Below are 26,775 nucleotides of genomic sequence, written 5' to 3' on the forward strand. Positions count from 1 at the left end.
TGATTCCCGATCAGGGTTCATGCCTAGGTTGTGGGTTCAGTCCCCAGTCAGGGTGCATTTGAGAAGCAACCAACTGATGTTTCCCTCTCACATCGATGTTTCTCTCTCCTTTTCCCTCCCTTCCCTTCTCTCTAAAAATAAATAAAATCTTTATAAAAAATACCTAATACATCTAAGGGGCTTAGAACAATGCTTGTAGCACTATGACACATTATGGTTAAGTGCTGTAGTAAATGCTAATTACAGTATTGTTCTAAATCAATGCATGCTCAGTAATATACGGAGTGAAACCAGGAGAGGTCTCCTCCCCGGACGGGAGACCACAGCTTCCAGAGGGCAGCACAGGGGCTGAGCAGGAGAGGACACTTGGCCTCTCTCCTCACTGTCAGACCAGCTGACAGGCACAGCAGGTAACCCCACTGGCAACTGGGTCTTGGAGCCAGAGCTCTGCCATCCAGAGCCACATCATTAATGTTTCCGCCTAAAGACACCCACAGACCAAACCCACTGCAGGCACACACAGCATTTCTACCACCTTAAGTAAGCTTCTGGAGCTCCTGCGGAATAAGAGCAGCAGACACCAGAATTCCCACCGCTGGGAAACAGCTTCAAGACAGGCTGACAAGGCACAGAGTTCGCAACGCTGCCGGAAAACCAGTCACGGCATTACGCCACTGCTTCTTCCCACTGCCCATGCTGCTGCCTCCCCAGGAGAGCACGACACAGTGGGCTCTGTGGGAAGACGCGAAGCTAGCCAGCGTTTGCGGGATCAACTTAAAGAGTCAGGAAATAAACACCTCTTATTTCCTGAAAGACCACTGCAAACATATTCATTGCTCGCTATAACCTCAGAGCTCACCAAAATCAAGATTTATAATCTCCCACGCAGCAGCTTACAGAAATACAATGGAAGAGAAGAGCTGGACTCACAGAGAAATACATTCTCATCTTTGGCCACTGTCCAAGACCATACAACCAAATCAGAAAGAGAGTCTTGAGCATCCTAAGTCCCAGAGAGAAAGAATGAGAAGACACAAAAGCGTGAAGCTCCTCCCCCAAATGGGGGGTTCCCTACTGCGAAATCACAACAGCTTTTCACAAAACATACATGGCGTTTGCAAACCCACAGCCAGTATTCCTCAGTCAATGAATCCAGGATGCCTCCCCCCACTTTAAGGGTTAGTTTCGGCCACACGACAGGAGTGTCTCCAATTCTGGCTTAATGTGCTGAGTACAGTATGAGGCTCGCCAGTCCCTCCATGACCAAACAGCCAGAACAGAAAAAAATTCACAGAAATCTAAGCAATACAGAAAGACTCCACATATGCACACAGAACTTGAGGAAAAAGAAATCTTCATTCTATCTGTTGCTAAACAGGGAACAGTTTCTATGACGGGGCTTGCGCACTGCACCGGGGTACCTGAATTTTTATCTTGTCACAACCCCCAGTGCCTTCAGGACATGAGTTTTCAGGACTGATAACGGTGCCAGAAAAATGCAGTCGGAATTCTCTTGCACAATAACAAGGGAGGTGGCGTTCTTAACCATCCTGCTCCCACTATTTCCTCTTGCTAATAAAATATTGGGGTGGTCAAAAAGTTCATTTGGTTACTTCCATAAGATGGCTCTAGTAGTGCTCAGCTGTCTTTAACTTCATTCGAAACAATTTTGTCAGATTGTGTTGTGACAGCTGTCATATCAGTGTGCATTTAAAAAGAACTGACCAAAATTGGTGAATTGTTGTACAGCCATTTTAATAGTGAAGGTGGAAGAAAATACGCAACATTTTTGGCATATTATGCTTATTTCAAGAAAGAGAAAAACACAACTGAAATGCAAGAAAAGGGTTTGTGCCGTGTATGGAGAAGGTGCTGCGACTGATCAAACGTGTCAAAAGCAGTTTGCTGGGGATTTCTCGCTGGACGATGCTCCACAGATGGGAGACCAGCTGAAGTTGGTAGCGATCAAATCGAGACATTCATTGAGACCAATCGATATTATACTGTGTGGAGATGGCTAACATACTCAAAATATCCAAATTAATAAAGTTATCGGTGAAAATGAAAAATGTGTCTTTTATTTTATAGAAGAAAAATCATACGCACTTTTTGGGCAAGCTAGTATTTTTTCAGTTTGTCCGATCAAAGAAGAGGTAAGAAAGGATGCAAGAAAACTGGGCAGATTAGTTCAAATACCCTTTTCAAAAGGTCAGAAGCAAACTGTTTCCACTTCAAGTACAAACATGAAAGCTAAAACTGTCCAACTTTAAAAAAAAAAACTGTAAAGTTTATACAGCCCAGGACATACTTGCAAGTGCATGCGAACATAAGAACAAACACGGACTTCGCAGCGGGAACAAAACTGCTTTCCTTCACTTAGTGAGAGTGCACAGGAAGGCAAAATAAAGTCCAGCTGTCGGTCTTACTGGGGTAGATTCTACTTGTACCCCGGATCTTAGAGGTGGGGCCACAGGTCCCCATTATCCCAGTCTTGCCCATCCTGTACATGCAAGAGCCAGCCGGCTCCAAAGCCAACCCCTGGACGCCTGCCTACCTGCAGCACCGGGCTGTTGTCAAAGTTGTAGGCGCTGGGTCTCCCTTCCAGCGTGGAGAAGGCCACGTTGCCCCCGGTGAGAGGGGAAATGTCACTGAACTCGTCTGTGCACAAGGCCTGCTGCTCGTCCTCCCCGGTCCTGATGAAGCCGCGGTTGGCCTTGAAGTAGGTGTTCTGGCAGGAGCCGCTGTAGTACTGGTAGGGGACCCAGGGCCCGTCTTCCCGCGTGCGCTTGTAAATGGCGAAGCTCTCCGGCCGGCTGGTGTGGAACTTGAGGCGCACGTATGTGATATCAAAAGCTTTTCCTGTGGGGCAAGCACAGCAAAGTTCTCACGTCAGGTGTGATGCCAAGAAATTCCCTTTCTTCTGCCCTCCTAGTGTGGTCTGGTTCTTGACAGAAAAAGAGTGTACAAACCACCCTGTGCACACCAGGCTGAGAAGGTTCCAGAACACACAACACACTGGCTGTGCCTCACTGGCTATTCTAAACCGGGAGGAGTGCATGCCTCCCCACAGAAATGACAAGTTACAGTTCAGTTCTAAGTTAGCTCATAAACGCCTACTTTTGACATAGGTCGTTTGCCGTGAAAATTGTAGCATGCATTAATACTATATTTACACTAAAAATAAAACTGAATTAAAAAAGCGCATTTATTCTTAATGCTGGTGCCTCGGCAAAAGCTTATTAAAAGAGAAAACATTTTTTCGACATTCTAAATGGGTATTCTGGGTACTTTCAAAAAAACTTTAGAACGTATTCCTTATTCACTGCGATATGGCTTCTTGATGCAGGAAGAGCGTCAGGGGCACTGTGATGCCCCGGTCCCGCCAGGATGAGACGAAGCGATCCGAGACGGGGCAGGACACCGCCTGGGACATGGGGTGAGGAGTAGAGTAGCAAGGAAGGAAAAGGTTCTCCCAGTGGCGGAATGAAGGCAGGGAAACAGAAGGAAAAAAGGGGAACAGTGGCCTCCAGAAGCTGTTTTGACACGTTCCAAAGAGGACACGTGAGCAGTGAGCTCTGGTCGGGAAGGGCGGCAGAGGGAAGAGGCCGTGGCCTGTGGACCCTCCAGGAGCAGAGTCACCAGACACCAGGTTGGCAGGTCGCGGCAGCTGCCAGAGCGCGGTCTGACAGCCAGGGCACCGGGGCTGCCTGCCAGCCACTGTGCCTTCAGGTGGGTAAAAGGGGTAACGCGCAACCATCTTCCATCCGCATTCATCCATACGCTGGGTCTTTCTATCTCGGACACTGTCTTGTCTTTGCTACTTCTGTGCCAGAGTGAAGCTCACGAGTTGGCCAGCAAGTATCTGCTGGGCACGACAACAAGCTCAGTCCCCTGCTACACAGTTTCGGGGACGGGTGTGTTAGACATCAGGGTCCTTGTGCTCTCCCAGTGAATGAGCTGCACGAGAAGACCCATCCGAACCCTCCCCTACACAGCCCACAGAAGAGGAGCTCCTGTACCCTGAAGTGGTAAGGACAGACTTCCGCCCTGCGCTTGCTTCCTTGCGCCCACTCATCCCCAGGAGGGAGATGCTCACGGATGGCCTGGAAACGGCTCAGCTCTCTCTCCAGCCGCCTGTCTGAGTCCGTCTTCCCTCCTGCACTCCTCAGTGTGAGACGGCACCTCTGCCTCCGTGCAGGGAGGGCCTGCTGCTGTCCCAGTGCAGATGTGGGACTCAGTGTGTCAGTTCGGTGGGGGTGGGGAGCTGGCGCGGGGAGGGAGGCACAGAGTAAGGAGCTGGAAGTCCACATAAGCTGGGTGTCTAGGATCTGTTCTTCAATCCAGCCGATTTACAATAAAACTGCTGTGATGAGCCGTATCTGACTGGTTGTCAACTGGTCCTGATCTTAAAAGAGAGCCTTAATGAACTGTCCCTCACATACATGAAACACACAAAGGCATGTGGCATGATGGGAGGAACACAGCACTGGGCATTGTAAGACCTGAGTTCAGGTCCTGCCACCCTCAGTGACCAGCTGTGTGATTTCTGCTCTCCTATTTCCCTTCTGTAGAAATGAGGATGCTATTCCCTGAGCCACCTACTTCAATCAGTAGTTACAAGGTCAAACCAAGATCTTGTATATATTTGATTAACTGAAAAACTCTACACAAATACGAAGTGTTATGATAATAGAGGTTAGAAGAAAACCCCTGACCTGGGATCCTGGATATGGCATGTGTAAGGGCCTGGCGGTCCCGGGGACGACCGGGTGCAGTGCCAGAGGTGTCAGTCCAACCTAGGTCTTCTACCTGGGAGGCAGTATGACATTTTGCCCAGACACAGGCCATGGAAATAGAGTTTACAACCCTCCTGTTAAAAGAACACAAATTTTACCTGTCTCTTTACTATGCAAAAAATGTCAAGTCACCTTTGAAGGCGAGTGAGGTTATAATACAGTATCTAGGACATTCCAGAGACTTATCTAAGGCATTCCAGAAGGGCAAAACTACTTAGCATTTCTCAGGAGCAGAAATGCTTTGGGATGTCCAAAGGCGTATTCACTCATCTCTAGATTAGATTATTCTCACTTTTCTACTCTCTCCGTCTACATTTCCGACATCTGTTTAGCAACCCAAGCTGCAGGAGCCTAGGTCAAAGGAGAGAAGGTAAAATGGATCAAGGTGTCTTGGGTTCCACACCAACATCTGTAGCACAAAGCCACGCCCTGAAAGAAATGGACAGCAGTGGTCACTCTCACTGCTGGCACCTCTGGCGAAGCAACTTGGCTAGCACTGAACTTGGAAGCACTGAAGCAGCCCAGCTTGCTGGTGCTGGCCTTCCCTCCCCAAGCCTGCTTTTCAGAGCTGCCTTTCTCATCCTAACCTGTAGCCACAGTTGGAGGAGGAAAAGCCACTGTGGCAATCTGTGCACTCGCCACACACACCACGAGGCAGCCACGTGCGCTGCCCGCTGAGTTGCAGGCAGGCGGGCGGTGGCCACAGACCACTGCGATCCCATGTGACGGGTGCTATGACGGGGAAGTGGAAGTGCATCATGTTCTGGGAGCATGGAGGAAAGTCGTAATCCAGATTTGCTAGGTTAAGCAGCGTTTTTTTGGAGGATGTGACATCTAAATCCAAGACGTGAGGAATGCAGAGGAGCCAGCTGGAAATCAGTTGTCCAGGCAGACGCAAGGGCATGTGTGAAAGCCCAGAGGGCACAGGAGTGGTCACTGCAGGAATCAGTTTGTGGCGGGGATGGGGGTATGGCTAGAACTCAAGAGAGCAGCTGGAGGTGAGCTAAGCAGGAGGTAGAACCGGCCAGGCCAGAACCTGTGCTAAAGAGCAACCTCAATTTAAGAACAATGGCAAGCCACTGTGGGATTTATGTCAGGAACTACATGATCTGGTTTGATTTTTAGAAAGATCACTCTGGCCACTGTGTGGGGCCTAAGATGGAAGGGACAGGACTTGGGGTCAGCTGAACCGTCACTAAGATGTGGCAGTGATCCTGGAGAGATGGCAGTGACTGAACTGGGAGTAGGGACAGCGAGAAAGGAAGAAATGAATGGGTATGAGTGAGATGCAAGCAGCCGACATCAACAGTAACCTGGTAACTGATGGAGGGTGATGGGGAGCAGGGGCTGCGTCTGAAAGCCTCCTCTGCTTTGACCCCATTGACATTGCATTGCATGGTCAAATCCCCTCTTACTCATTCCATACAGTGGGAGGATTAAAAATAGCACTTAGTTTCCTAATTTACAAACAACTAAATGGAGAGTAGTAACAACACCCACGGAAACAGAGCACAGAGGAGGTTAAGCAGGACTGGAGGCAGGGGCGGAGGGCAGGATGGGGAGATGAGCTCGATTTTGGATACCCTGGTTTCGAGGGGTCTGTGGGTCACCCAGACAAGAGGAGACATCTAGCAGGGAGTTGGATGTGAGGGGTCTGGAGGTTCGAGAGAGACGTCTGAGCGAGATGAATAGGTGTGGAATTCACTAGTATGTAGATACATAATGAAGACTTGGGCTGGTCAGGACCACTGAGGCAAGTGTGTTGTGAGAAGACTTTTGAGATTACGTGGAGGAGCATCACCATCGGAAGCGCAGACGGAAGGGGAGACACAGAGGAGACTGTGGACACTAGAGGGAGAAGAGCAAGTGAAAGGGGATAAATATCACAGAAGCCAAGAGGACACTTTTGAAGAGGACATAATGGTGCTACAACCTGCTGAGAGAGTCAAGTAAGGCGACTAACAAGCGCTCACTGTCTTCAAGCCATGAAGGTCACTGCTGCACTTGGTGGGAGCAGTCCCACGGGCAAGGACGAGATGGGTGAAATGGAGCACGAACGGTAGAACACAGGGGGAAAGGGGACACAGTGAGTGTGGTCAACCTGCGATGACATCCGGCCAGAGGGAAGGGGAAGGAGAGCGAGGAGAGCAGGGCAGTAGACGGAAGTGTAGGCTCAAGAGAAAATGTTTCTTTTTCTTTCGGGGACTTTCAGATGGGAGATGAGAGACCGCCCTGCCTGCTGCTGAGCCGAGTCTGCAGGGAGGGACAGACGGCCTGTGGGGCCGGGGCCGGGACACAGGACTGGGCCTGAGAGCCCTGCACGGGCCGCCTCCAGGCAAGAGGAAGCTCTCCTGTCATTTCTCAGCCAGGCGCCAATGCCAGCGACCCTGCAGGTTTTAAGGGGTGGGAGTTGAAAGGATCCTACCTGATGATCTTTTATTTCTATGCGGTGAAAATCAAGGGCGTCTGCTCAGGGGCTGGGCATGCTGGGCAGGGGATATTTGAAGAGAGTATAGAAAGTTCCTGGAAGCCACTGGACAGACCAGCAAAGGAAGCCGACTAGAGACAAAGAAGGCTCGTCGGGCAGAGACGAGACAGCAGAAGAGGACAGGAGATCTTCATGACTTCACATGGACACCTTTGGGCAGGTGTGATTGTCCACAGATCATCCATGGTACCCCCTTTATGGGTTCAATGGAGGGACAAAATAAGGGGACTATAGTTCCTTCAGGAAACTTGGAATCGATTCTGGATAAATATGGAAGCAAACAGAGAAAACAAAGCGGAAGAGTCAAGGCTTAGTTCTCTGTGCTACCCAGAATTACCTGCAACCGCGGATAACAAAGAGCTGGAAAGCTAGGGGCTCCTTTGTATCCCATTAAACAGAGCTAGCCTGTGCCCCACCACACCGCCCTTCCTGGCTCTTTGTCCATCCTCCTCATTTCACACTGGACAAAGCATGAAGATCTGGTTAAACATGGCAGATGAGTGGGAAACAGGACCAGGTCTCATGATTTCCTGTCACTGACAGCTACCATACTACCTGCACAGAGACAGATCGTCAAAGCAGACAGGTAGAGAGGCCACGCGAACAATGAAGAAAATCGGTAAGTACACGTCTGGAAAGAACTCCAGCAACGGCACAACTAGGACCCCTTGCACCCCTCCCCTCACATGCACGTGCACGGAGACTAACCGCGGACACACACACTCCCGAGAAAATATTTAGCTTCCGAATGTTCCACTGCCTTCCCCCTCCCCCTGCCACATTCCTCCCATAAACAAAAAGCCTCAAGCGCAGATGTTTAGAAGGAAGCACACAAAATTAGCTAATACTTCCTGCTCTGAATCCATGCTGGTGAGGGAGCGAGAGCAGGGCAGGGGGCCGCCAGAACAACGAGAATCAGCCTTTGTTCACGCGGGGCCAAGCCAAAGAATTCTGCTTAAGCCTCCCACGTGGTGAAGTATTTCTAATTGCTGAGTAGGGGAGAAACCCTTCCTGTCTCAGAGCGGGACTCAAGCACTGACTTCTGGGGAACATAAATGGTCCTCTGTTGTGTGCAGCTCAGGAGAATTCCATGAGTTTCTTGTAAAAGAGCCTTCTTCACAATGAAGTAATGAACGACGGCGGCCATCCAGAATTTAACAAAACTTCAAAATGCCCTACGGGGGCCTGAATTAGATAAAGAATGGCTTCATTCTGAAGTCTCAAACGAGTCACTGATTCACGATTGCTCCTCAGGGCAAACCCCTTAGAATCATAAAGTGACCGCTTTCCTTGCAGTCCGCTGTGATCTTCGGAATATAAAAACTTGAATACGGTTGTAGTACACGGAGTCCACTGGAGATGACAGATGTCTAGCCTGCTAAATGGGATCCCCCAAACAATTAACACACACAGTAGTCACCAACAGCAACCACTTGAAAATGTTTTCCACTCTGTGAGTGGAACTGCGGGCTGATTAAGAGTTCCCAGGACGACGCGCACAGCTGCATTCCAGCTGTTGTCGCTTCACCTCGGCGGACAGCCTGTCCAAACGCAGCCCCGCCAATCAAGATGACCAAGGGCCAAGTTAATGCCGAGTGTGGGATCCTTAAGTAGACGCGGATGGGTGGGCAGGGAGAGAATGGCCGAGCGCACACAGAGATCTGGGCACGGGGAGTCATCCCAACGGCCAGAAAACTCAGTCCTGCTTGCCCGTTACAAGGCTGGTGACGACTGCCTAAAACTCATCTTCAGAATCGCTTGTTTTTGAAAAGTTCCTCTCCCGGTCCTTTCCCCTGTGCATCTCCGTGCCCCTTTATCACGGCCTCTCTGCCCATCAGCCAAGGGCCGGCAGTACGAGGGCACGGTCCCATGGGAAATCTGTCTGAATCAGCACAACTTACGAACGAGGATAAGTAGCCTTTATGGTTCGGTACAAAACAGTCATTTTTAATTAAATGTATTAAAACAAATGCAATGGCATTTACGATTTGAGAAAGCATCCAACGGGTAAACAAAAGGCCTCCACAGTTCGCATTTCCTGAGCCCCTGCAGTAATAAGCACTTCCTGTCACACCTGCCACGGTGGTGACAGAAAGACGCGCTGAGATGAGCCACCTGAGACATAGCAGAGCAGATAGAGAAGGAGCAGTAAAGAGAACCATTTGAATGCTGTTTACACCACAGACTATGAGGATAATGGTATGGGGATGCCAAAGGAGGTAAGGGGAAAACAAAAGCCTTGAAATCCATTGGCATGATTTGGGGAAGATAAACCCGTAACCTCTTAGGGAAACCAGACATGAAACACCAAATTCAAAGTGAAGCCCAGGAAGACACTCCGACCCTCCTCTCTCAAAACCCCCAGCTGGTGCTATCGCTGGGGAAGGACAGGGCAGTAACCTAGTGTAGCATGATACAAACCTAAAAAACATAAAATCCTTCCGCTTACATCGCCCAACTGCAGCATCCAGAAATGCCACATACTGTTCAGCAAACTGGAGGGTCAAAATTGATTTGGGTTAGCACACCACTTCAATATAAGGCCATCAGACAGCTTATGTGAACAGAGTGGATTCTTAACTGAATGCCAGAACATCAAACACTCTTGAAGAGTGACTTCAAATAGGTGGATATTACTGTTACAGGCTACAGATATTTTTCACTATCAAAACATAAAATAAATGTATTCTTGTTTGTAGACCTCTGTCATTCTATTCGAAACCTTCACCAGAAGAGACAAGATTCCCAAGTGAAATGCCAAGCCGAGAACAGGGCACACACCTTCTCAGCCCAGACCTCATGCCTACAAGACTCACTACCAGCCCCGATTCAGGCCAGTAGGTCACGAGCATGCCTGAGATCCTTGAGCTGAGCTAAAGGAATGGAGCCAGCATTCACTCCCACTCATCTGAGCTGAGCAAAAAATCCACTCTGCAGAACAGGGAATTGACAGACACGTGGGATACAATGGAGTCCTCTAAAGGAAGCAAAGAAATTAATCACAACACTAAGGCAATAAAATATAGGAAAAAAGAGGCAATGAAATATAAGCTGCAAAATTAAAACCTGTATTTTTAGAAATGTGAAACTGTTTAGCTATAAGAAGAAAAGAGACACCACAACTTTATAGGAAATTATGTCTTCTGTGACATCCATGTACTATCAGGGACGGGCTATACATGGATTATCATCCATAATCCATGAAGAGTAAACAATGTAAAATAGTGAGAAAGTCTTACTGGGGAAAACAGATTCTTACATATAATGGTGCAATAATAGACTAAGGTGAATTCTAATAAACCCTTCTCATGCACACACACATGCAAAGCCCCAGAGAGTTGAATGATAGTGTGCTTTTATTTATTCAAAAACTGTTTGTTAAGTAAATTTAAGCCAGAGTCCACCATGACATGCTATTTAGAATAGCTCGCTCTTCATTTTGCTTAGGATGCCTTTTATTCTCCAGTTTCTTTAATTCCTAATAAACCTGGCTCCTTATTTCCCTAGATCATATCACTACAAATACCATAAAATATATTAAATACCAAAATGTCCTTCTCAACTTTCACAATTGCTTAATTTCTAACCACAGCCACTCATTAGGTCAAGCAAGGTTAACAGCCATAACTAGTCTTGATGATTCCAAGTCCGATTTTTTCCATTCATTCAACAAATGTTTATTGAGCACCTACTATGGCGCCATTCTAGGCACTGGGGCTACAGAAGAGAATTACACAGACAAGGTCCCAACTTCACGGGGCTTAGGGTACAGCAGGAAATGGAGGTGGGGAAGGGATGGATAGAAAGCAAAACTGAAACCGAAAATGTTGTGTGTCACATGATAAATGAGCTGGTGAAGAGCAAAGTGGGGGTGGAAACCGTGGGGCAGGAATGCCATTTAATGCAGGGTCTCCAGGGGTGGCCCGAGGTGGGTAAGGGCATCTGAGAAGAACCAGAAAGAAGTGAAACACGTCTGGGAGAAGAGCATTCCAGGAAGGACAGATGCAAACACCACGATGCAGGAGCCTGCAGGCACGTTCCAGGGAAGGTGACGGGCCAGTGGGGCAGAGTGTATATGGGATAAGGTCAGAGAAGCTGAGGGAGCAGGGCCCGCCCATCCCATCGGCCTTGTGGGCACTTGTAAGACTGGCTTCTACTCTGGATGAGAGGAACACCAAGCAGAGGATTCTGCACGAGGCAGTAACATGATCTGACTAGTATGTTAACAGGATCGCTCTGGCTGCTTTGCTGACAAAAGACGACACAGGAGACCAGAGATGAGAAGGCTGGTCAGGGGTCTTTCACAATCATCCAGACACGAGATAATGGTAGTTTGGTCCAGGGCAGAAGCCGAGGGCAATGCTCAGATTCTAGCCATGTTTTGAGGGTAAAGAAAATCAACTTTACTGATGGACTGATGTAAGATGTAAGCTGTTCCATAAGCAACTAGAAAGCAGCAGCTGCCATTTACTGAGATAGTGAAGAACACAGGAGGAACGGGAGTGGGGATGGAGCGCAAGCAAACTGGGAATTCAACTCTGGACATTTTCGGTTTGAGATGCTCATGAAACTTCTGAGTGGGGATGTCGAGCAGGCAATGAAGTCTGATTTTGGGAGAGGTCCAAGGAGGAGGAGGAACTCTGGAAGCCGTCAGCATTCAGACAGAACCTATGGCCACGGGACCAGAGGAAAACACCCAGGGGAGGGACACAGATGAGGGGTCCCGAGCTGGGTCTTGTGGCATGCCAACTTCTAGAGATTGGGGGCGGGGCAAGATAGAGATACTCAGCAAAGAAGCCTCAACAGGAATAGCCACTAAAGCAGAAAGAGAGTCAACAGAGTTGAATTCTAGAAGCCAAGTGTTACAATTTTTTTTCCAGGACAGAATGATCGACTGAGTCCAATTCTCCCGAAAGGCTGAGAAAGACGAAGACTGAGCACCGGCCGCTGGATCTAACAGCCTGGAGGTCGCCTGACAACCAGCTGGGCAGAACGAGAGGGCTGAAAGCCAGAGAATGTTTGGGACGGGTGGGGGGAGGAGGGCAGAGACTGGAGACTGCTAACAAAGACATCTTTCCAAGTAACTTTGCTATAAAGAAATGAGATGGTGGGTGGAGGGGAGAAGAGGGAGCCCAAGAAGGAACGGCGTCTAAGTGGGGGAAGACGGCGTGTGTTTCATTGGCCGGGAGACCCAGCGCAGCGCCGAACGGTGGGCGCCTTCTCTGGCAGTGTGCATGGGTTACAGCGGGTAAAAGCGGCCCTCTCTGGTCCACAATGAAGTTCTTCAAGAGAGCCTTCCCAAAGACTTCCTTTCAGGGAAAAAAGTAGTAACAGAATGAACAAAAATAAAGGAATTAGCAGGATTACTTAAGTATCTGGATTAAAAAGTTATCTGGTACCAAAACAGCTCAAACTGCACAGGAGCTGCAGGGCGCCTCTCCAGCAGGCCAGCCCAGGTCCAGGCTCTCCTGCTACCCTGGTTCCCACAATCCGGCCCCAGGTAAGGTTACAGCCTGGCTGTTAGGACCACCTGGGCACAGCCTCTGAAAGAAATGCAAACGGGTGCGCCTGATCCCGAAGAAGGTTCTGGAGGAGGTCCCCAAATGCGGGTTTTAAAAAGCACTCCAGGTGATTTTTATGTGCATTTGAGAAATACTGCCCTGCTGTGAACTCTTCACACTGCTCCTCACCCTCTGAAGACTCGAGTAGGAAAGGGCTTCTGAGGCTGGTGCTACTTTCATTGCAGAATGGACCGAGGCACTCATGAATGGTGCCTTGACTTTCACATGCCACGGAGCTCAGGGTAAAATTTATTGCAAGTGTGAACTGTGCGGGCCAGAGCAGTGACCCAGAATAATAGCAGTTCATCTTCTTTAAGACACACACAGATGTTCAGCTCCACCGCGGCTGCTCACCCCACATCCAAGGGGGCTCGGGGTGACTGCGCCGACTGAACCCAAACTCTCCGCCATTTTTCTCCATGCCAGTTTCATCTGTCATTCAACTTGTCTCCTCAAGGCTCTATTTCCCGGGCAACTAGAAATATATGCTCGATCTTGAGAAAACCCACCTGCGGCTGGAGGTTTTCACAGTGCTACTCTCTTCAAGCTGACAATGGTCACGATTCTCCATAAACCAAATTTCTCGGTCCCTTCTGGCTCCTGTCCTTCCTAACTCCTTCCCAATGATCACTGATAGTTAATAAAACGACACCAGGCAAACAGCAATTCTCAATGGCAAGGGACTAATCTGGGAGCAAAGAGTTAACTTCTGCTCCGGCACTCTCCAAAAGATAAGAAGCACTTTTTCTCCTTTGTCTAGAAGCCTAGACTTGTTTAATCCTAGCCTGTGTCGGGCAGTGTTGGCATTTTCGGGGAGGGTGTTACATGCTGCCGGTTACAGACCAATGTAGAAATATTTACTTTTTAGAAAAGAAATTTCAGGTATGTATTTTAAAAATATATACATACAGGCTGAAGAGCCAAGTCTCAGACATTCATACTGATATTAGAGAGAGGGTGAGGCGGAAGCTGAGGGTAAGAACCAGGGGAGGGGAGGAGGAGGGAAGACTGAGACTGATTAAAGAAGCAGAAGAATACTCGAACAGTTCAGGCTTGATATTCTAGGTCTTAAAGTCTCTCACAGCTTCCACACTGAACAGACAGGGCGGCCTTTTACTTTTCATGTTAGAAACACTCTGACGTGCACCCCCCTGGGTGCATTCCCTCCCAGACTCGAACCTTTGGACACACCGTTCGTGGTTCTGAATCTAAGGCTGGCGAACTGCACCTACGAAATAATAAGTAATTCTAGGTACCAAGTGTATTTGAATTGTTATAAACCTTGTAAAATTCCTGAGCGTGCTTCCTCCTTCGTCTATATTTTTTGTGACAATAGAGGAAAAAATTTTATTTCCTAGGCCCAAATTTTAAAATTGTATGCCCTGCAGAGGACTGGTAAGTGAAGAGGCAAAAGATTAGCAGTTAAAAGGTGAGTGGATGGAGATTCGATTCATTTCCAAAATCAAATCTGTCATAGTAACCGTTAGCTCTTATAGGGCCCACCAAAATGAAGCCATCAGGCAGAAAAGACAAGGAAAACGACACTTGAATGAAGTCCCACTGTTTTTCCAGGGGTGCCCCTCTCGCCCCGCCCAATGAGCAGTAACAGCAGTGACAGCAAGGAACCCGATGAATCAACTCAAACAGCCCTCGGAAACTGGGGTAGCAGGAAAAATGACATGCTGCCCACCACCCACAAAGTGGAAAATGAAAGATGGCACTCAGATCTCTGCGAGAGAGGACCTCCCTCCCTTGTCCTCCGGGCAGGAAGGAATTCGGTCCCTCACACAGGCCTCCTTGTGCCTCTGCTCTTCTCAGCGGACAGACGTTTCACATCAAAAATACGCTGCCAACTGTCGCTCTGTCCACAAGCGACCGATTGTGAGCAGATGCCTTATGTCATAAGATAAGTATAAACGGACACAGCCCCTTCGGCATTTTTCATTCATCCGCCCTCTGTGCGGAGGAATGGAAGTGCACACGCTACACAGTACGTTTTAGAGACCGGGGTCTGTGTCCTTCGCATCCCCTCGCCTCCCGTGGGCTGCGCCTGGACTTGCGGGCGCACTGCCGATTACATCACGCCCCCGCCAGAGCGCCGGGAGGTCTGCAAGCTCCCCATGGTCTGTAAGCCGTCCTGCACACCCAGAGGAAGGGGGCTGCATATGCTTCCTAAGGACTCGAATTAAACACCGAGCACCCTCTAGTACAGCCTCAGTTTAGAACGTCTGATAATCCAGTACAACAAACAATCAAAACTTCCAACCAGAAGTCAACTGAAATGATCAGCATATGTATTGTTACGGATGAAATAGCTGTGTTTAGATACACTTTTTCTTATTAAACCGTCATGTTTAAAGCCACCTTTTTTTTTTTTTACTTAAGTTGCTTTCCCTTTAATGTACATTGAGCTTCAGAAACTTGTTTGTTTTAAATTAGTAAAGTATTAAAGATGGTTTTTATTTAAAAAAAAAAAAGGAAAATAGCAAAAAGAGTTTCGATGTCCCTTTTCCGAGAGGAGAAAATCTTTGTGATCACCCCCGAAACTGTTTTATGACTTATGTACACACCACATCCAGTGAGGGGATACCGAGGGCGGGGAGAAGATCATGACAAATCATTGGTACGGCATCTCTCAGGTACGTCGGTCGGATTCCCAGCACTTCAAAAACAGGGGCCTCTCTTATCTGCCTTTTCCTTCTCCACTGAGAGCAAACATTCAGCGGCGATATCAGAAGGAACGTTCTTCGAGGCCATCCTTCTCCGTATTTCAAACAGACAGTGCGGCAGCTCTCACCCACCCACGGGGGGAGGGCTTCCAAGGCACCACAATGGGACTGGCCCTACCTTTCTATTTACATTCTGGACCACAGCCAACGTCCTTCCCAGTTCTCTCTGATCTGGTGCCAGAGACTCGGGATCCGACACCCACCTCGGAGAAATTCCCGCAGCAGCTCTCCGACTGAAGAGGAGTCAGGAAGGAGCTGGAAAATATTCTCTGAGCCCGGCCTACATCCTATCACGCCCCAGTGTACAAACCTGTGCAGGCTACCCGACCCGTGCAAACCCCCCAGGCGCAGGACTGCGGGGTGCCCACACTCTGAAACACCGTGCTCCACATCCTACCTCCAGACCGGATCCAACACGACCTGAACCTCTACTCCAGTCTTGCCGTCTTTTCATCCACACCCCCTGCCTCACTTCTAAGCCATTCATTCTCTAGCCTTCACTCCTTCCAAGCCCCACCCAGCCTCCCAGGTTTAGTTCAGGTGCCAATGTCCCCACGACACCCCCAACCTGCATCGTCCTCTAAACTCTTCATGCCTAGCACTTACTGCCCCAGTTCAGTGTTTGAGTATTTACTGCTTTGTGGAAGTTTCTTTTCCCCTACAAGAGTTTAACTTATCCAAAAGCAAGAAACCTAGCTACACTTTTTGGGTATTTTCTAAAATAGAACTTTTCAAGCTTTTCTGACCATGCCACACAGTAAAAAAAGAAACTTTACCTGGTAACCCCAAACACACACGTGCGTGCGCGCGCACACACACACACACACACACACACACAAACTGGAGCTCAGGTTTGATAAAACAATGCAACAGCATGATCCAATCTGATATTCTATCCTAGTGCCCCTTTCATTTGTTAGAAAGTATTAGTCAGAGCTCGCTACGGGGCTTTTGTGACTAGGAAGTTGTTGACCCACCGTCAGAAAGCACTGCCCTGGGCACCAAACAGGGGATGGATCAGGTAAACGTTTGCTGACTGTGGGTGAACCTGCTACATACAACAGGTTAGAATTCTACGACAAAACAATGTTTTCTGGAAACTGACGAAGTTTAAGATGATGGCTTTTAAGACCTTCTTCCCATTATTTTAAAAACAGAGCAATTGAAAAAGGAGCCTTTGTAAGTGGCAACCTTCAACAAGATCAAAGTGGGGGGGTGGGGGGGGAGAGAAACCTTTCCAAAAGCAACAAGGCAAAAATCCCATTCATCAGGATGGCATCCCTCAGAGGGCCAGAAGCCACCAACCCTGCCTGACCTCATCCTTCCAAAGAAGTTCTGTTTAGCAGTTCTGGTTCCCAAGTCCTTCACCCAGGAGCCTGCTGTGCATTATTAGCCTCCAGGGCAGCGGCACGGATCTCCCTTCTGTGGTGCGGTTGCACTGATGCCTAGGGCTGGGGCGAGGGGCGGGGGTAGATTTCCACTAAAGAGAAGACATTTGGGTATGTACTGAGAAACTCAACGCTCCATGCCTCATGCTCAGGGCACCTTTTTAACTGAATTATTGGTACCTGGAGTTCTCTCACTCGTTGTTTGCATCTTTGGTTTACACCCTCCCACCCCAACCCCACACACACGCGAAAGTAATGGGGACCAGGACTTGTCTCCTGCTGTCCCTTCACTGTAAGGTACATTTTTGTTGGTGCCTTTTAAAGGAAGAAAAGTATTTGACTTACAAAATGAGCAGCAACCCTATAGGACAAAGAGAGGGACCAAGGTAGGTCTGGTGCGTTCATTCACTGACTGATTCGTTTTTCAACAATAGGCTAAAATGTACCGCATGTCCATCAGGTTAGGCAGTGAAGATACACGGATAAAATCAGACTCAACCCTCATCCTAAAAGCATTCCGTCTGATCTGTAATGGAAGACGCAACTGATTAAAACACAAAGTGAGAGCAGAACTATACCAGGGAGTAAGCAGCGACCATGTACTGATGTTCTCATCCATAAAGCAGTTCGGACAAAATGAACTTTAGAATCCAGTTCCAAGAAGCTCGATTCTGCAGTCTGACGTGTCAGTGACATCTGTAAGGATGCCTCCCTCACTAGAGCCGAAATCCTCTTTCTTGCAAGTACATTTCAGAGAGATGCCATAGGACCTGATTTCACAAAGACACGTGACATCAGAGACACTAGATATTAGCTGGTTTCCAATGAACTTCAGTTCTTTAAGGACTTAAGCGATTTTCTGAACCCATGCAACGCTCTGCCAATATTCTGTGCGCAGTCAAGTCCTCCACTGCCAGCTGCCGGTGAGCTTACACCGAATAATCTACAAAGTACAGCAGAAATTAAAAGTTCCATTTTTAAGGGTAAAACTTTTCTAGTGACTGAGCTCAAGGCTCTCAAATGGCTGCTTCATCTCTGGATGAGACAAAGATGCCTTTCGGTTTCTATCTGCACCAAAGATGAAGCTGTTCCATCTCCAGCTCCAAACAAATAACCGAACATCTCTGTCCGCATGCAGCCACGGGGAACCGACGGCACGCGATGTGTTCCGGTAAGTTCTTCGGTAGCAAGAAAAAAAAATGAGTTTTCTGCTCTTTTGTCTCTCTCACCAGTAAAAGTAAATGTCTGGGGCCCATTGAAAACCAGCCCAGTCCACACAACCGTGGAGCTGAGCTGAACTGCCACCGCTGCTTGGCTCCGGCATTCTTCCTCAAGCCTGGAACAAAGGCCCCATTGACTTCCGCTCGTAGGCGGATTAGAATTGCCACGCAGCAGCGCTGGAGCACCCTGCTCACAGCGGTCCCCCGGCTCCGTCAGGGGGGCCTTCCCTAGGTTTCTCCCGCTTTCCTCCTTTCCACAGCAACAAAACGGCAAGACCACCGCATCATAAGAATGTGTCCTACTGCACAGAACAGGCCTGTCTCTGCAACTTATTTAAGAAATTTTAATCCTCACCTAAGGATATGTTTTTATTGATTTCAAAGAGAGAGGAAGGGGGAGAAAGCGAAACATTGATGCAAGAGGGAAACACCCACCGATCACTTGCCTCCAATATGCATCCTGGCGGACCTGGGATTGAACCTGCAACCCATTTTGGCGTACAGGACGATGCTCCAATCAACTGAGCCACCGGCCAGGGCCTGTCTGTGTATTTTAAAATAGATATGGGCATTACATTTTTTAAACTGCCTGCTTATGCTTAGAGCACTGTTTGCAAATCTTTTTAGAACTCTTCTAAAAGGCCAGGCTAAGTGGGCACATGCTAAGGGTCAGAACATTTCAAGTTCTTAAGTGTCCAGTCAGAACCGAGAAAGAAAAACATTAGTATAAAAACTGAAAGGCGTGTGAGAATGGGGAAAAGTGGGAAAAAACAAGAACAAAAGGCGAGTACGAGCGTAAATAGATTTTCGCCAGTTTTCTGTACCTTTAGAATTGGGAAAATCTGTTTATAAACATTTTTTAGTGGCATCAACAGTCTGAACTACTCTCCGAGCATGTTCTGAATGCCCACAAGAACAGAACACGCATGGAAGGATGTGTTCTCTGTCTTCGGGAAGTCCCCAGTCCTGGGGAACCCTAAATCAAAGCGCCACACAGAGCAGGATGGGCCTGGGTTCGCAAAGGCACACACAGGGCAGGCGGATCCCACATAGATGGTTTCCTGAACTTTTACAAAACAGTTGTGCATATATTGAGATTTCTCCTTCCGAGCAGCTGATAAAATACAATGGGTGTTTTGGGCACAGTAGACCAATCGATATAACGTACACCCTCACCTGCATTTTCTTGCAGTGCTCCTTCAGAGATTCAGTGTATGAATTTTAAGAATATCACATTCGGTAAAATGCATCCTGGCTTGTCACTCTTAACGACGGGACTTTAAAAAGGAAGTGTTGTAAGGAACCCAGAGAGAACTTAAATGAATGAATGCACTGGGCAGGCACGGATTCTAATACCACACAGGCCTGGAGGAAAATAAAAGAATTCCTCCCCTAAATTCTCCTTTCAGAAAAGGGAGGACACTTTGTATTCCCGTTCTCTCTACATTTCCCCATTACCTTATTTTAGGCTACAAGTTACTGTGGGGAAATCAAATTAGTTTGACATGACCTCCAACAATGCAAGTTTTGGAAGTTCATAAAGAATGCAGGATAGAAGGTTTTTTGTTTGTTTTTTAAGAGGCAAAGAAACTAACCATATGGCTTTAAAACGAAAAGTGCTGAGTGGTGTAAATAAGAAGCCTTTTAAAGGATGCTTTATTGGGCAGCAGAGTAAGTGGCTATATTGTGACGATCCCCAATAGGAAACAATGGAAAAGGTACGAACTGATGTTATATGAATCGGAATACATGGCTTAAGTTCAAGTCTCCCTGATAGTAATCTCATACACATTTTAAAAGTAAACAATTTATTCATGGAAATGAGTGTACGTAATATGATCTGGAAAACCGCCGATGGCTTAAAAGTGGCTGGAACCATGACCAATGTCAGAGACGCAGGTCAAGAATTGGAATAAGATGGCGCCATAAGATGTGAGAATGTGGAAAACAACCCTGATGTTTTATTATTGAAACACATAAGTTAATTAAATATTATAAATAGCCCTGGCTGGCGTAGCTCAGTGGATGGAGTGAGGGCTGCGAACCAAAGTGTTGCAGGTTTGATTCCCAGTCAGGGTACATGCCTGGGTTGCAGGCCACGGCCCCCAACAACCACACATTGATGTTTCTCTCTCTCTTTCTGTCTCCCTTCCCTCTCTAAAAAATAAATAAAATCTTAAAAAAAAAAAAAAAAAAAATATATATATATATAGTTTAAATAGACCTCTGATTATTTTGCCTATATCCCTAAAGTTTTTACATCATCAAGTTGGCAAAAACCTGTTTTTAAAAATCTAAAAGGGAAAATAAAAAATAGGGTAATCTCCGCGGTTGTCTTTAACACATGCAGTAAACTCATGCTATTACGCAAAAGAAACAAGGTGGGAGCCCCCGGGGGGATCCTGTCCGAGAACGCTTCAATATGGGACACGGCAGCACCTACACCACTGTGCGCCCCGAACACCCCGACACAGGTCTGGCAGCACGTGAGAGGCAGGTGGGCCACTTGTCCTGGTACGATCCCTGTGAGTTCCCACACAGCAACCACAAGTCTCCCAAGTGGAAGGATGCCCTGCTGGAGACTCTCCCATCCCCTCCCAGTTTATCCCCACTTTAAAAGAAAAGTCAACTTTAAAGGCAGGTCAATCATCACCGACACTAACACGATGAAAGAACACCAGCACAGAGATCAGCAGAAAACGGTAGTATGGAAGGCACCCGTAATGGTAACAGAGTAACACAGAGAGGGGAAAAAAAATCTTCTCTTGCTCTTGCTTGCCTTGCACCAATTTAAAAATGATCACCATTCTTGGCCTCCCCTGAAGTCCTCCCACCCACACAGGTCACTGTGAAAGCCGAAAACGTTGGAAGGACCGAGAGCCCAGACAGCCAGCATGCAGGCACTTGAGCATCTGACTACCTGTGCACGAGCCGTGCTATCCGAGGCCGGAGAGCCCTTGCTCCACGATGTCCCTAACCGGACAAAGGATGACACTGCCCACCATCAAGACACCAGCTGGGAGACCTCACCAGGAAACTACCCCGACTCTAAAGAGCACTGTCCAAGGTCACAGTTCTCGCTCCGACTCCCAGCACTAGGATTCAGTCGGCCCTCACCCTAACAGACCCCGAAAGATGCCATCTTTGGAGGCCCGGGCACACGCCGAAAATGCCACAGATGCGTTCATCCACCCTAACGGAATGGAGGCATCAGTGCTGTAATCACATTGGCACATGACTGTACTTCCAACAACGATTCCAAAATGTAACCCGCGGTCTCTGGGTGACCAGCGGTAGGTAATTTGTCAAACGGAAGATGACTTGAAGTCCTCATCCTTCACCTCCCTTTCTCAGGCACCTGCGTGCACGTGGGCACATCCTGACCCTTCACACCGCACAGTCGTTTGCCAAATGACATCCTCACAAGGAAGTCATCACAACTACATTTAGCATACCAACCTCTTTAGGACTAAAAAGCATTACTACGCTCATTTATTGTCGGTGAGAGTACAGTCACTTTGCAAGACAGTTTGGTAGTTTCTTACAAAATTAAACACTCTCTTACCACGCGATCCAGTAACCACACTCCTTGGTGTTTAACACTAAATGCGGTGAAACTCATGTCCACACAAACACCTGCACATGGATATTTGTAAATGCTCTATTCATAACTGTCAAAACTTGGAAGCACCTAACATGTCCTCCTACAGGTGAATTAATAAGTAAACTGTGGTACATCCAGACAATGAAATACCATTCAGCAATAAAAAGAAATGAGCTATCAAACCACAGAAGGACATGGAGGAACCATGCTTATTACTTTCACATGCTTATTACTAAATGAGATGAGCCCATTTGAAAAAGCTACAGACTGTACGATTCCAACTATATGACATTCTGGAAGCAACAATGATGACAGTAGAAAGGTTAGTGGTTGCCAAGAATCTGGAAGGAGAGAGGGGTGAATAAATAGGGCACAGAGAATGTTTAGAGCCGGAAAAGTGTCCTGTATGATAGTGTAATGGGGCTTACATGTCACTAAACTTTGAGCAAACCCACAGAATACACACCACCAATAGTGGACCCTAGTGCAGACTATGTGGAAACTTGATGGACACTGACATGCCAATGTTGTTTCATTGATCACAACAAGTGCACCACTCCGGCATGGGACGTCGACAGCGGGAGAGGTTGTGTGTGGGGACTGGCGGGGGGGGGGGGGGGGGGGGGGGTGGAGTACATGGAAAATCTCTGTATTTTACTTTCAGCTCAACTTTGCTGCTAACCTAAAATGGCTCTAAAAATAAAGTCCACTAATTTTAAAAAAAGAGCATTACTAAATTGCATTTAAAAGTCTTGTTTTAGAAGCCAAATAAACTTCATCACAGCCTTTCAAAAGCAGTTTTCATCCAAAAGTATTAAAATCATAGACCATTAATCCTGTCAAAAAGTTGTCCTGAGGCCAGTTTAAGACCAAGCAAGCCAAGGCAAAAAATTGTGTTAAAAAATAAAATTCTGCCCATCTAACAACATAAATAATACTAATAAAATGACACCACCGAGCAACACAGATTTCTCTATTTAAATTGCCGTATTAAAAACACCAGCATCAAACTTTAATGGCTGAAATTTAACATCCTAGCAACTGAATTTGGAAAAAAACAAGACAGGGAGAAATAAAATCTCTGATCCCCAGAAGGTGTGACTTAACCCATGACCCCAGTATAGCCAGGAGTCTTCTTAAAGGCCCCTCGGTCCCAAGGCTGTATACAGTCTAAGGAAGGAGGGGACAGGGAGACCTTAGCTTTCACAGGGAGGGCCAGCGCGAGGCACTGGGGTGGCGGAAGGTGGGGCTGATCCTTTAAAAACTCCGAGCTTTGCCCGTGTACATTTTTTATCACGATTCACTGCAGTGCTCTCTGGAGGTGGATAAGCAAAGATGAAGGCTATGGCCTAGAAACTATAGAAAAAATCTTGGTACCTTAAATATCACCTGTGGAAAAAAACACCCAATATAATGAAAAAATTTTTTTGTTTTTTGCATGTTCATGGCGCTGCCATTACTCAGTAAGATATTCCTTCATTATAAGATGACCACAGTAATAAAAATAGTTATGTTTCTATTCAGTAGAACTCCATGGAGTCTATTCTAAAGATGGGTAACACTGGTTAGTTTTTCTGATCTGCAGCTTTTCAAGAAAAATCATCAGATCTGCAGCTTTTCAAACACAGAAATATAATATTTATCAGTCCATCAAATGCTGATTAGACTCCTGGGAACTGACGTGCTAACTGAGTTCAGCCAAAGGGACTTACATTCCATAAACAACCACATGCTCATTTTTGATGAAAGCCATTTGGTCAAAACAGCAGGAGCAGATCTCTTGCACGGGGCATGTCCTTGCAGAAGACCAGATCAGACAGCAGAGGCTGCTGGGTCAGCAGGGACCTGGGGCACACGGGAGCTGAACACTCCTGGGCAGCAGTTCTGTCGGTTATGGTGGACCATCCTCTCCGGTCCAGAGGTGGTTCTCGGTACAGGCAATCAGACTAGCTGCCCGAAAATCAGAGCGCGCTCTCTTCCACAGAATAGGATGCTGGTTAAAATGTTTGCTCCTCCTTTCCCTTTTACAATATCCCTCACACGTCACCAAAGCTTCTGTGATGACGATGTCTTACATTAATTACAAGTCGTGATCCCCTTAATCTCACAATGTTGCCTTTACCTGAGTCATAAAAATGAGCTAAAATGAGCTAAAATGACTCCATCTATTAAAGGTTTAGTTCTCTCACCCTGACTCCAGATTTGAGCCTTTGAGGATCTTACCTCATTACTGGAGCTTTTAGACTAAAGCGCACTTAAAAACACAATTTACATTCCAATGTGATACCTATTGTCCCACCTTGTCTCCATATGCAAAAATTCATAGAATCCACCACTAGTGAAAAAAGTGTGATCAAGGTCCTGTTAAGAACCATCTTTCTGAACCAGTATCTTTCATAATTTTAATCTATGTCGAAAATATCAAGGAAAATGTACGTAAAAACACATAAGCAAATGAACAAAAAGCAAAACAACTTTTATAGGTGAAGAAAAAAAATAACACTGGAGTTGAACCTAAGACAGAATTTTATGGCCCAAACAAGTCAAGCTGCAAAGGGCTCAGAGAGAAGACTGGTCGGAGCTAGTCCGCACAAGCACCAGCACCAGCACCCTGAGCAGAGGCGACAGGAAGGGGAGCCGACCCAGGAAACAGCATTCCTGCCCAGAGTCAGCCGGTCCGCAAGCACCGGGGAGACCGGTTCAAAGTGACCCAACAGGATTATCTCTGGGATCACTATGTAAGAAAAAAAAAAACAAACTATAGATTTATTCGGCCAGGTACTTCAAAGGAATTCCCACTTCCCCCAAACTTCAGCAATGGTACCAGCTTTTCAAAAGAAAGAAGAGGGGGTGGTGGAGAGAAGGAAGGAAGAAAAGAATGTTGGGGCAAATTGGGTTTAAGACTGTTTGCATTGTTAGGTCTTTTCCTCTGTTCTCCTCTTTAAATTAGGAAAAAAGCAACCCACAATGTTCCCCGAAATGTCTCTTAATTACACCAGTTACTAAAAGGAGCTCATGAAAAGCCCAGTCTCAGCCTTTCAGGCTACTTCAAGAGGCTACAGTGAAAAAGCCAGTCCCTAGGTAACAACGGAAATCAGCAGGCCCTTCGTTAACTCGTTGGGTATGAGGTTAAAATATTTTTCTTTATTTAAGTATTTACCACAGGCATCGGGGAGGGACATATTGGGGTCTCTAACAGGAAAGTTTTGTGATTTCTCATATGTACACACATGTTGTGAATGCCAGATGATTTTCTGGGAAAATTTCTATCAAAGCTGTAATAGCCAGTGATCACACTTACAACATTAATTAGTGTGCATTCACATGATCAGTTGACAACTGAGATGGCGGAAAACAAAGGGAAATAAGCGGAGATGGATCTCGCTCCAATGTGGGACAGAGGACGCCTGGCCCAGGTGCCCTGTCTCATCCTAGGGGTCAGCAAAGGACAGGCTGACATGTGAAGGTGGGTATCACTCAGCCGTCCCAGGTCAAGGGAGGAGAGAAGGGAGGTCAACCCCTCTGCCTTCCCGCCCCAACCCCCAGCTGGGCTCCACTGTCCCTAGTGTGATGGACAAGGCGGCAAAGCACGATGAACACACGAATGGAGTCGTGGGGCGTGGGAGTGGAATACAATACAACCACTGAGGTGTTTTTTCTCCCGTTTCTCATTTTTCATCAAAAATCCCACGATGGCATTCTTTTGTTCTTGACTACTAAAAAAGAAAAACAGCAAAGCTCAGTTGGACAAGATGTCCTTCTTTCTCACTCGGGATAAAGGCGAATGAGAGGGCGCTGAAGGCATTACCGGGAAGTGTGCCTGACAAGCACAGAAAAGCTTGGAAAGCACAGAGCCTTTTACCCGGCGAGTGGCGTCTTCATTTCCATCCTTGTCACCACCGCAGGGACCTATTTATAGACTCGCTGTTGGAAAGCACTGGCCACGGAAAGCGAGTTCTCTCTTTATAATAGCTACAAGACTTGGTAAAACGACAGAAAGAGGTTTTGTGATACATTGCCTATGACAGCTGCAGAAACATTTGTAGAAGTTGGCCAGACAACACCATGTTCAACGCACGGGTTTCACATGTGCGGGGGCGCCGGGCGATTAAGAAACTGTTACCGTCCCGCGTACCCCCTCTCCTCTCCCACGGCAGGCAGCTAGCTGGGAGTCACGAGCCAAACATTTCAGAATCTGAGGGTTTGTTGTAAACGAAATGTAGTATTAAAAACTCTCTGAGGAGCCCTGGCTGGTTTGGCTCAGTGGACTGACTGCTAGCCTGTGAACCAAAGGGTCACTGGGGTTGCCGGTTCGATTCCCAGTCAGGGCACATGCCTGGGTTGTGGGCCAGACCTTCAGGTGGGGGCCCATGAGAGACAACCACACGCTGATGTTTCTCTCCTCCCCTTTCTCCCTCCCTTCCCCTCTGCCTAAAAATAAATAAAGTCTTTTAAAAAAATTTAAAGCTCTCCGAGGACAGGAGAATTCTCTCTGCCAAGTACTTGCAGCTACTCATTCCAATCACTGTACGCCACAAATCACCACCATACCTGAGATGGGCTAACTCTAGAGGCTGTAAATTCCCTGTTTCTGGGGAAGGACGGGGCGGCCCAATCACTGCTACCCAAAACAAGCAACCAAGATGGCCCACTGGGACATGTGGGGAAAAAAACATCAGAAACTCTGTTTATACTCAGTTTAGTCTTAGCCTCCTAAATTGGCCATTTGTTATACCTGTAATGCATATATGACAATAGTATGTATGTGTATTGTATATAAGTAAATTAATATACATATATTATGGGTCTATGCCAAGAGATATGTTACTACTAGTGTGCTGGATCCAGAAAGCTTAGAGACCACAGGCCAGACAGTCCCTAGAGCCCACGCTTGTGAAGGGACTTTGAGATGATCTGAGAGTTCACGTCCTAATTTTAAGTTCCTTTCACTCTTGCTCAAATGCACTTATAATTTTAACAACGTGTTTT

At 47.2% G+C, this 26,775-nt stretch overlaps 1 protein-coding gene across 1 annotated transcript in view; it reads right to left on the reverse strand.

The window, feature by feature from the left end:
• The window catches only part of LAMC1 (laminin subunit gamma 1), a 111,897-nt gene that overhangs the window by 40,114 nt on the left and 45,008 nt on the right, over positions 1 to 26,775 (reverse strand). Inside the window, exon 2 of the mRNA XM_028530657.2 lies at positions 2,555 to 2,859. Coding sequence (XP_028386458.1) covers positions 2,555 to 2,859 — 305 coding nt within the window. The remainder of the gene's footprint in view (positions 1 to 2,554; positions 2,860 to 26,775) is intronic.

The sequence above is a fragment of the Phyllostomus discolor genome, chromosome 14 (assembly GCF_004126475.2).
Source record: "Phyllostomus discolor isolate MPI-MPIP mPhyDis1 chromosome 14, mPhyDis1.pri.v3, whole genome shotgun sequence".
In the NCBI taxonomy this organism is placed as follows: Eukaryota; Metazoa; Chordata; class Mammalia; order Chiroptera; family Phyllostomidae; genus Phyllostomus; species Phyllostomus discolor.